The 12,500-nt window shown below is 36.7% G+C and overlaps 1 protein-coding gene across 1 annotated transcript in view; it reads left to right on the top strand.

Annotated features, from left to right (window-relative positions):
* The window catches only part of gprs (speckle type BTB/POZ protein), a 29,417-nt gene that overhangs the window by 12,885 nt on the left and 4,032 nt on the right, over positions 1-12,500 (top strand). The window contains exons 4-8 of the mRNA XM_086548517.1: positions 3,565-3,603; positions 8,221-8,338; positions 8,464-8,621; positions 9,257-9,388; positions 11,966-12,151. Coding sequence (XP_086404643.1) covers positions 3,565-3,603; positions 8,221-8,338; positions 8,464-8,621; positions 9,257-9,388; positions 11,966-12,151 — 633 coding nt within the window. The remainder of the gene's footprint in view (positions 1-3,564; positions 3,604-8,220; positions 8,339-8,463; positions 8,622-9,256; positions 9,389-11,965; positions 12,152-12,500) is intronic.

Here is a 12,500-nt window from a genome sequence, read left to right on the forward strand (position 1 = left end):
TTATTGTTGTTCTTATCATTTGATTGTTGTTGTTGCTTTTATTACGCTATTTGTATCTCCTTCTCTTTTTATCTTTATTGCTAAGTTGCTGTGATAATAATTGAATTTACGCTTTCCTATTATTACTGTCGTGGTTATTAATATTATTATTGTTATCACTATGATTATTATTATGATAATTATGATTATGATGATGATTTTCATTATTACTTTTATTATTATCACTTTTATTAGTATCATCATTATTGTTATTATTATTTTTCATATTATTATCATCGTTTTTTATTATTCCCATTATCATTATCATTCATTATTATTACCATTTTCATTATTATTTATTATTATTTTCATCATTATTGATATTATTATTACGATTATCATTATTACTACGATTATCATTATTATTATTATCATTATTTTTATTATATTTATCATTATTGTTATTATCTTTATCATTATTATTAGTAGTATTTTTATCATTATTATTATTATCTTTATCTTTATTATTATGATCATAATCATTATCGTTATCATTGTTATTATTATTGCTGTTATCATCATTATAATTTTTATCATTATCATTATGTTTATTATTATTGTAATTATCAATACTGTTATTATCATTATTATCATTATTGTTATAATCACTGTTGTTATCATCATCATTATATATATTTTTTATTATTAATCATATTATCACATAATTATCAACTTTACCGTTATCTATGTTATTATGGTTTTCCATTAGTACCAATGTCACATTTCTCCTTGTTATTACTATTGTTATCACTTATGCAATTGCAGAAATCAATGTTATCTTTATCAGCTATCCCTGTTTTTCATTCAGTTTATTGTGTTCATCTTTTGTCATGTTTTTGGCTCATATCTTATTATCAATTCGTTGTGTTTTTGGATCATCTATTATTATCAATTCGTTGTTTTTGCTCATCTTTTATTATCAGTTCGTTGTTTTTGTTCATCTTTTATTATCAGTTCGTTGTTTTTGTTCATCTTTTATTATCAATTCGTTGTTTTTGCTCATCTTTTATTATCAATTCGTTGTTTTTGTTCATCTTTTATTATCAGTTCGTTGTTTTTGTTCATCTTTTTATTATCAGTTAGTTGTTTTTGCTCATCTTTTATTATCAATTCGTTGTTTTTGGCTCATCTTTTATTATCAATCCGTTGTTTTTGGCTCATATATTATTATCAATTCGTTGTTTTTGCTCATCTTTTATTATCAATTCGTTGTTTTTTGCTCATATATTATTATCAATTCGTTGTTTTTGCTCATATCTTATTACCAATTCGTTATTTTTGCTCATATCTTATTATCAATCCGTTGCTTTAATTTGATCTTAATCGTCATTTCATATTACTGTTGTACCATTGTTCCCATATTCATCAACGTCACTTTCTACCTCAATGTTTACCTTGCCTCGTGATGTCTGAAGGGTCAGCCTAGCAGAGAGTGTCAGCTGTTTGCTTGTTTGAATACGCGTCTAAACAAAAAAAAATACAAGCACAGTAACGTATACACAGAGATAGATATGAAAACACGGCCATATGAGAGAAAATAGAAGAAGTGATGTGTTGTTCATGTTGAGAGTTATTTTGTGGTAGAAGTGAGTTTGATTTTCTTGTCTTTTCTAAGAGGATTTGGTGGAAGTCTCGATGCTATTGTGGCTGTGTTTCATTCTATATGTGTTTGTTTACGTTTGTTGGAGGAAAGGGATGTTGGAAATACTGTAGGGAATGTATTTCTGTTTATTATTTTTATTTTCATATTTATTAATTATTATTATCATTATTTATTTATTTATTTATTTATTTATTATTATTACTTTTTTTTTTCTTTTGGGGGGGTGATATCGAGACGGTTTGTTTTATTATGATATTATGATTATTGCAGAAAGATATATGGTTTTGTTAAGCAGCTTTAGTTTGTTCTATTTTGTTTTCAGGGACTTCTACATATGTTCTGATTTTTATTTATTTTAATGAGTATATGTATGTTCTTGAGGTACCTTCCCCTTTTTTGTATTTATAAAAGGTTGAAGAAAATTAACAATTGTATCAATTCTGATGGATTTAATTTCAACGGAACCCACCGTCTTGTCGACACCAAAAACTATCTTACTATTATCTTACTCAGTAAAAAAAAAAATATCTCACGCAAAGTCTAGCTTCGTGGCTCTTAAGAATTTTCCAAAGAGCCTTAAGACAGGAGATATCTTACGAATATATATATATATATATATATATATATATATATATATATATATATATATATATATATATATTAATCCCCCATTATCTAAAGTGTTACGAAAGGAAAAAAAGAAAAAAAGAAATAACATCAGATTTCCTCAGGGAGATCACGTAATGCCAGAACAACAACAACAACAACAACAAAAAAAACAACAACAAAGACCACCCAGGGGAAATCATCGAGGGAATTTTGGCATAGAAAAAACAAACAAACCCGCCCATGTGAATAAAGATTAGATTAAAAAGAAAGATAAAAAAAACGTCTCTATTCAGGCCTTTGTATTCTGAGAACGCAAACATACAAGACGAAGAAATAAATCAATAGGATATTGACGTGACGAGATAATCCTCCTATGAATGAAGTCCTTTGGATGGATATAGGATTTTGGGATAGGTATTAACATAATTACTTGTGTGGAGATATTCCTCCCTAAATATGTAGGGTATTACGGTGATAAAATGGATTGTGGAAATACTCGCTTCGGTGTTAAATGTAACGACGGTTTTTATATGATAAGGATATATCACGATGGGTGTTAGGATAATTTTTATTCTTTTTTTAATATAATCGCTTCCTTTGTTTTAGTACGTGTCGTTGTATCGTTATATTTTCATTGTTTTACTGAATCATTCGTTTATTTGTTCTTTTATCGTTATCATTACCATCATTATCCTTATTATTGTTATAATCATTGCTTTTTTTGTTATTATTATACTTGGTATTATCATTTTTATTATTGTTACTGTTATTATCATCATTATTGCCATTATCATCATTATCGTTAATAATATCATTATTATTATTATTATCATTATTATTATGAAATGATCATACTTGTAATTATTATCACCAATATCATTATTATTATTACTACTATTATCATTATTATTACTATCATTATTTGCATTACTATTAGTATTATCATAATTATTACACTTATTTTTATAGTCATTCTTATTATCATTATTATCCTCATTATCATTCTTATCATTATTGATACTATTATCATTCTTATAATTATTCTCATTATCATCCTAATCATTACTTCCAGCATTCCTACCAATATTACTACTATCATTAATTTCCTAAACATTCAAATAGACACGATAATCTTTTTTGTAACTGTGACAGCGAAAATCCGAAGTCTAGACACACTCTGCGTGGCTCACCTCTTCTGAAACCCCTTATGCGTGTGGATGTCCTCTGTCTGGCTCACAAAGTCTGTGTTCGAAGCGTTCGTGTGGATGCATTTTGTGTGGCTAACGAGCAATATGTGTTGTTTCTGCTTGCAGCGTTCCGGATATACTCACAAACTGGACACCATTCCTGAGGTATGGATTAACTCACTCCCTAATCACGTTTAGCCTCTGTAGAGTTATTTTTTTTTTTCGCAGAATAATCATCATCTTCATTTATTGGAGAACAAGATTATAAATCTTTATAAGGTATAGATTGTCGGGTTTCTTTGCTTAAGGCCGAGTGTTTGAGCCTTATTTGCTATTGGGTGAACAGTCGTCCTGGGGTCAAAACACAGTGTTTTTGTCATTACTGTTGTTGTTGTTATGTGGGATGTGAATGGCAGTCATGTAGTAAGGGAGTACGGACTTAAGGTATATTCCAAGTCATGATAAAGATTTTTTTTTTTTTTTTTTTTTTTTGTTATGGGAATTTGGTATGACACTTTTCCTGTTCACCCTTTATTTCTTTAAATTATAGTTCACGCTTGTTAAAAGTTTTTTTTTCTTTTTTTTCTTTTCTTCTTTTTTTTGTAAAAGAGGGAAAGCGAACATGAGACCCATTCAAAATTATTATAATACTTCGTGTTACATGGCCGGGTTCTCTTAGCAAATTTTGCATGTCTTCAAGTACATTTTAATTTTGCCTTAATTTCGCTTAAGAAATGGCGCTAGATTCTGCAAGTTATTAGAACTTTCATAATGGTTGATTATTTTAAGCAAGTATCCCTCTATCAGTTATCAGCGTCAGATGATAATCGACAACACAGCTGAGAAACACTCGATCCTATTATTAAAAAAATATAAATTTAAAAAAAGTTAATTTGGACATGCTTTAGGATTCACAATTAGTGGACATCGTTCTTGAAAAAATAGGGATGATAATCTGCAGTTATATGAATGATTTCGGGTGGTAATTTATATCTATAGGGATTACTTGATAGTGAAATCAGCATCGAGTGCCCGTAGAGTTTACCAATTTTCTCCATCTTTTTCGTTTTTTTTTTTTTTTTTTTTTTTTTTTTTTTTTTTTTTTTTTTTATTTTTTTTTTTTTTTTTTTTTTTTTTTTTTTTTTTTTTTTTTTTTTTTTATTTTTTTTTTTTTTTTTTTCCAATTTTGAAATTATTCTGAGAAAAAAAAATCGGCTTTAGCTCTACGCTCATGAATTTATTTATTTATTTATTTATTTACATACATAGTATTTTTGTCTGCATATATTAAAGAAAAAAAAAATCAAAACTATCCTTTTTGGTATAGATTGTTTTTGGCAGCAACTGGAAACTCGTGCATGACTCTGCATGCCCTTTAGCACTCTGTGTATGGACCTGCTAGTGTGTTTTAGTTGCCACTCTGCATGGTGAGACTTTAGTTCTTTTGCTTAACGAATGCCTAAATAAAATAACTTCTGTTATATCCTTATAGATTTTTTAAACAGATACAAGACAATCCTATCGGGATATTAAAAGAACAGACAACAAAAGGAAGGAACACATAAATAAATTTAGATCGTTGATACCTATGGTGTTTTAGTAGTTCGCTAAATTAAACTAAATAAAACATCTTAAAACAGCTTAATCCTCTTAATCCAACGTGAATTTCGTTATTCTTTCCATCACAAAATGATTATAGTTTGTGTGATAATTATTACTTTTTAACTTTTTTTTGGGCTTTCTCTTCATCTCTTTACTATATTTTCTTTTTGGGGTATTCTTCTCATGGCAAAATGATTATAGCTTGTGTGATAATTATTACTTTTTAACTATTTTCTTTTCTTTTTAACTTTTTTTTTTTTGGCTTTCTCCATCTCTTTATTAGATTTTTTTGGGATAAAGATATCTTTCCAGACAAGTTTTTCTTTCTATAAGTTTCGATATAGCTTATCCTTTTCTTTCTTTCTTTTTAATTCTAGTATATTTTCTATCATCCCAACTTTATAAACTTTTATATACATATTTTTAAAAATCTTTTTATATTTTCATTTCCTTGTCAATTTTCTTTTCTTTTTTTGTCTATTACTATTTTAAACACTTTCTTTCTTTCATCCCAACTTTATGAACTTATATATATATATATATATATATATATATATATATATACAAATATAATTATATATATATATATATATGTACATATATATATATATATATATATATATACATATTCATATATATATATATATATATATATATATATATATATATATATATATATATATATATATATATTTTATATATATATATATATATATATATATATATATATATATATATATATATACATATATATATATATATATATATATATATATATATATATATATATATATATATATATATATATATATATATATATATATATATATATAGAATATATATATATATATATTTTATATATATATATATATATATATATATATATATATATATATATATATATATATTATAAATCTTTTTATATTTCTATTTCCTTATCAATTTTCCTTTTTATTATTATTATTATTTTTTTTTTTTTTTTTTTTTTTTTTGGTCTATTACCATTTTAATAATTCTATACGAATATCTCCACCATCACCATCAGCGTCACAAATGTATTCAGCCGATTCACCATTCATAATTCTTATCATCTTTATAAAATCATGATTATTTTCACCGAGTGCATGAGTGTTGCATCATCACCATGACTTCGTAAATTGCACATACATAACTGTCCCCCATTATGTATATATATATATATATATATATATATATATATATATATATATATATATATATATATATATATATATATATATATATATATATAACTTCCTAAGAAATATTATTATTTTTTTCTAATCACACCAGATAGGAGAGCTACTTTCACTATAACACTGTATCTCTTCACCATGACACTATACCTATGATGTTAATAATCCTTCCTAGTTATCATTCTGATTGTCACGAACAACATACTGTGATTTCTACAACACTAAGTTAATTTGTGGAGTTAGTCAGGAATTCCACAATGCCATGTATCCGTAGGCACTGTAACATATTCTCTACACTGTATCCTTAAACCTTACTTACATTGATTTACCAAAGACACCATCACACTCACCATATCGTCGCCTGTAGCCGTAAGCACTGTAGTATATTTTAATTTTATACCGTTAAATCTTGCCAGCAGGAATACAAAACCCCCCATCACCACATCACAATCATCATCACCACATCGCAACCACAAACATCATATCACAACCACTATCACTAAGTCACCATCCCCAAATTCCAACCATCATCACCACATCGCAATCACCATCACCAAATCACAACCACTATCACTAAGTCACCATCACCACATCCCTACCACCATCACCACATCCCAACCACCATCACCACATCCCAACCACCATCACCACATCACAACCACCCTCATCACATCCTACCCAACCACCCTCACCTTCATCCCCCTCACCACACCTTCATCACCACATCTCCCACACCACACCTTCATCACCACACCTTCATCACCACATCTCCTCCCTCACCACACCGTCATCACCACACCTTCATCACTACATCTCCTCCCTCACCACACCTTCATCACCACATCTCCTCCCTCACCACACCGTCATCACCACACCTTCATCACCACACCTCCTCCCTCACCACACCTTCATCACCACACCTTCATCACCACACCTTCATCACCACACCTTCATCACCACACCTTCATCACCACATCTCCTCCCTCACCACACCTTCATCACCACATCTCCTCCCTCACCACACCTTCATCACCACATCTCCTCCCTCACCACACCTTCATCACCACACCTTCATCACCACACCCTCATCACCACATCTCCTCCCTCACCACATCTCCTCCCTCACCACATCCCCCTCACCACACCTTCATCACCACATCTCCTCCCTCACCACACCTTCATCACCACATCTCCTCCCTCACCACACCTTCACCCCCCTCACCATCACCTTCATCACATCCCCCTCACCACACCTTCATCCCCCTCACCACACCTTCATCACCACATCTGCCCCCTCACCATACCTTCATCACCACATATCCCTCACCACACTTTCATCACTACATCTCCTCCCTCACCACACCTTCACCCCCCTCACCATCACCTTCATCACATCCCCCTCACCACACCTTCATCCCCCTCACCACACCTTCATCACCACATCTCCTCCCTCACCACACCTTCATCACCACATCTCCTCCCTCACCACACCTTCATCACCACATCTCCTCCCTCACCACACCTTCATCACCACATCTCCTCCCTCACCACACCTTCATCACCACATCTCCTCCCTCACCACACCTTCATCACCACATCTCCTCCCTCACCACACCTTCATCATCACATCCCCCTCACCACACCTTCATCCCCCTCACCACACCTTCATCACCACATCCCCCTCACCACACCTTCATCCCCCTCACCACACCTTCATCACCACATCTCCTCCCTCACCACACCTTCATCACCACATCTCCTCCCTCACCACACCTTCATCACCACATCTCCTCCCTCACCACATCCCCCTCACCACACCTTCATCACCACATCTCCCTCACCACACCTTCATCACCACATCTCCTCCCTCACCACACCTTCATCACCACATCTCCTCCCTCACCACACCTTCATCACCACATCTCCTCCCTCACCACACCTTCATCACCACATCTCCTCCCTCCAGCCTCAGGGAAACGTGCATCAAACTCTGATCGTCGAGGAATTCGAGCCAGACGTGTTTCGTCAGCTGATCGAGTACATTCACACCGGTTGCGTCACTCTCCAACCCCGGACGCTTCTAGGTGAGGAAGGAGGTTGTGGTTTAGGGGTTGAAATAATTAAAACAAGTAAAAAAAAAGTAAATCAAAAAAACAAAAAAAAAAAAAAAACTATCTAAAACTTTCCTACTCACCATATCGTCCCGCAGGGTTGATGAACGCTGCCGATTACTACGGACTAGACGAGTTGCGAAAAGGTTGCTCTGGATTCGTCCAGTGCTGTATCAACGTCGACACCGTATGTGCCCTTCTAGCCTCCGCTGAGAGGTACATCCAGTATAAGTGCACGAAGTCGATGGTACAGAAGGTGAGGCTGATATAAAGATTTTTTTTTTTTTTTTGATACGTAGATGTAGATGGATATATATATATAGATTGGTAGAGGGGTGTGGTTTGGTTGGTGTGTAAGTGTGTGTGTGGGGTGGGGGTGGGTGGGGGTGAGGGTGGGGTTGGGTGGGGGTGGGGTGGGGGTGAGTGTGTGCGTGTGTGGGGGTGGGGGGGGGGGTGTGTGTGTGTGTGTGTGTGTGTGTGTGTGTGTGTGTTTGTGTGTGTGTGTGTTTGTGTGTGTGTGTTTGATTGGTGTGTGTTTGTGTGTGTGTTTATGTGTGTGTGTTTCTGTGTATTTCTGTGTGTGTGTGTGTGCTTGTGTGTATGTGTGTGTGTTTGTGTGTTTGTGAATGTCTGCACAGGATTCATGCTGAACGAATGAACGAATTGTAAACACAAACAACGAAAAAAAAAACAAGAGTAATAAAGACATATTAATATATTTCCCTGTTTACTACATATATGATTTTTTTCTTTCTCTCTCCCCTCACCTCCTCACACCCTCACCCCCACCCCACCCACCTCACCCTACCCAACCCAACCCCAACCCAAACCAACCCAACCCAACCCAACCCACGCCCACGCCCCCCGCCCACGCCCCCCGCCCGTCCTCAGGTACTGGAATTCGTAGACGAGCACGGGAATGAGGTCCTGAACCTGGGCTCCTTCACCCTCCTTCCCCAACATGTGGTGCGGCTCATCATGGCGAGGGAAGAGCTCAGAGCAGACGAGTTCACGAAATTCCAGGCGAGTCTTTGGGGAGTTTTGATTTTTTCATTCGTGGGTTGTTGTTTTTTTCGTTGTTGTTTTTTTCGTTGTTGTGTTTTCCTTTTTTTTGTCTTCTTCTTCTTCGTGGTTTCCGTTTTTTTCCCCTTCTTGGTGTTTTTTTTCGTTGTTGTTTTTTTCGTTGTTGTGTTTTCCTTTTTTTTTTCTTCTTCTTCTTCTTCGTGGTTTCCGTTTTTTTTCCCCCTTCTTGGTGTTTTTTTTCGTTGTTTTTTTCGTTGTTGTGTTTTCCTTTTTTTTTTCTTCTTCTTCTTCGTGGTTTCTGTTTTTTTCCCTTCTTGGTGTTTTTTTTCGTTGTTGTGTTTTCCTTTTTTTCTTCTTCTTCTTCTTCTTCGTGGTTTCCGTTTTTTTTTTTCCCGTCTGTGGTTTTTTTCGTTTTGTTTTTTTCGTGTTGTGTTTTCCCTTTTTTTTTTCTTCTTCTTCTTCGTGGTTTCTGTTTTTTTCCCTTCTTGGTGTTTTTTTTCGTTGTTGTGTTTTCCTTTTTTTCTTCTTCTTCTTCTTCTTCGTGGTTTCCGTTTTTTTTTCCCCTTCTTGGTGTTTTTTTTCGTTGTTGTTTTTTTCGTTGTTGTGTTTTCCTTTTTTTTTTTCTTCTTCTTCTTCTTCGTGGTTTCTGTTTTTTTGCCCTTCTTGGTGTTTTTTTTCGTTGTTGTGTTTTCCTTTTTTTCTTCTTCTTCTTCTTCTTCGTGGTTTCCGTTTTTTTTTCCCCTTCTTGGTGTTTTTTTTCGTTGTTGTTTTTTTCGTTGTTGTGTTTTCCTTTTTTTTTTCTTCTTCTTCTTCTTCTTCGTGGTTTCCGTTTTTTTTTCCCCTTCTTGGTGTTTTTTTTTCGTTGTGTTTTCCTTCGTGTTTTTTTTTCGTGGTTTTCTTTATTTTTTCGATGGCCTCCTTGACTGTTTTTCCTTCGTTTTTTTTATTTCTTTGTGGTTTTCCCTATTTTTTCGTGGGTTTCCTAGACTGTTATTCCTTCATGTTTATTTCCGTAAGCGTTTTTTTTTTCCTTCGTGGTTTTTCCTTGAAAATTCTTCCTTCGTGTTTTTTCGTTTTTTTTTTTTTGTGGCTTTCCTAATTTTTCTTTTCTTTCATGTTTTCTTTGCATTTTCCCTTCGTGGATCAATCTCGTGTCCCGTTTCTTCTCTTTCGTTCTTATCGCACATTGTATTTTCTTCGTGGATTCCCCTTCGTGATTCTCTTCGTCGCTTTCTTCATATTTTCCTCAATGTAATTTTTTTTTTCTACATAAACCCCCCCTTTTTTTTATAACCCACCACTTTTTATTTTTTTCTCCCGCCAAAAAAATGTGACCTTAAAAGAGCGCAAATATAGTCCTGTAAATTTCCTCTTTGAATGAGATCTGTGTGTACACGTTACTGTGTTTGTTTTGAATTCGACCAAATTTCCCTTATATATCCTACCCCTCCACCCCTACCCCACCCCTACCACCCTACCCTAATCCTTCCCACCCTAAAACCTACGACATCCCCTATCCCTACGGGTTCACCCTACCCTAATCCCCTACCACCCTATAACCCTACCCTAACCCCTCCCTCCCTAACTCCCTACCCTAATCCCCTACCACCCTATAACCCTACCCTAACCCCTCCCTCCCTAACTCCCTACCCTAATCCCCTACCACCCTATAACCCTACCCTAACCCCTCCCTCCCTACCCTACCTCGTAATGGTCTGCCCTACCCACCCTATAACCCTACCCTAATCCCTCACTCCCTACCCTAATCCCTCCCACCACCACCCATAACCCTACCCTAACCCTCCCTCCCTAACTCCCTACCCAATCCTCTACCACCCGATTCCCGACCCCTAAGCACGCACTCATACCCTAATCCTAACAACCCTATAACCCTACCCTAACCCCTCCCTCCCTAACTCCCTACCCTAATCCCCTACCACCCTATAACCCTACCCTAATCCCTCACTCCCTACCCTAATCCCCTACCACCCTATAACCCTACCCTAACCCCTCCCTCCCTAACTCCCTACCCTAATCCCCTACCACCCTATAACCCTACCCTAACCCCTCCCTCCCTAACTCCCTACCCTAATCCCCTACCACCTTAGAACCCTACCTCCCCTAATCCTCACATCTCCCTAATGACACTAATCCCCTACCACACTATTACCCTACCTAAAACCCCTCCGCCCTAAACGTCCCGACCCTTAATTCCCCTACCACCGTATAACCCTACCCTACCCCCTCCCTCCCTAACTCCCTACCCTAATCCCCTACCACCCTATAACCCTACCCTAACCCCTCCCTCCCTAACTCCCTATCCTAACCCCCTACCACCCTACCCAACCCCCACCCCCCTACCCTAACCCCACCACCCTACCCTAACCCCCACCACCCTAACCCACCCCACCACCCTAAGCCACCCATCCCCCACCCTACCCACCCTAAACCACACCCAAAACAAACATCCCCGCCCTTTCTAAATTATCTCTCTCTCTCTCTCTCCCTCCCACCCTCTCCCCTTCCCTTCCCCTCCCTCTTCCTTGCCCCTCTCCCCCCTTCCTTCCCCCTCTCCAGGCAGGACTCATGTGGTCCAAGAAGCACTGCGACAACCAGCCCAACACGACCGACCTGAAGGAAGTTATCGGGAACTTCCTCGAGTACATTCAGTTCTACAAGATCCCTGCCAACATCCTGATGAAGGAGATTCACCCGCTGGGCCTCGTTCCTTATCACATCATCATGAACGCCCTTGCTTATCAGGTGAGGGGGGTAAGGGGTAGGGGTTTAGGGGGTTTAGGGTAAGGGGTAAGGGGTAAGGGTGGGAGGGGTAGAGGTGGGGGTTTAGGGGGTAGGGGTAGGGGGTGGAGGTAAGGGGTAAGGGTGGGAGGGGTAGGGGTAAGGGGTAGGGGAAGTATGTAGGGGGTGGAGGTAAGGGGTAAGGGGTAGAGTGGGGGTAAGGGGTAGAGTGGGGGTAAGGGTAGGGGTAAGGGGTAGGGGTAGGGGTAAGGGGTAAGGGGTGGGGGTTTAGGGGGTAGGGGTAGGGGGTGGAGGTAAGGGGTAAGGGGTAGAGTGGGGGTAAGGGTAGGGGTAAGGGGTAGGGGTAGGGGTA

This window comes from Penaeus japonicus, unplaced genomic scaffold (assembly GCF_977035675.1).
Source record: "Penaeus japonicus unplaced genomic scaffold, GWHDUDI00000001_assembly GWHDUDI00000001, whole genome shotgun sequence".
In the NCBI taxonomy this organism is placed as follows: domain Eukaryota; kingdom Metazoa; phylum Arthropoda; class Malacostraca; order Decapoda; family Penaeidae; genus Penaeus; species Penaeus japonicus.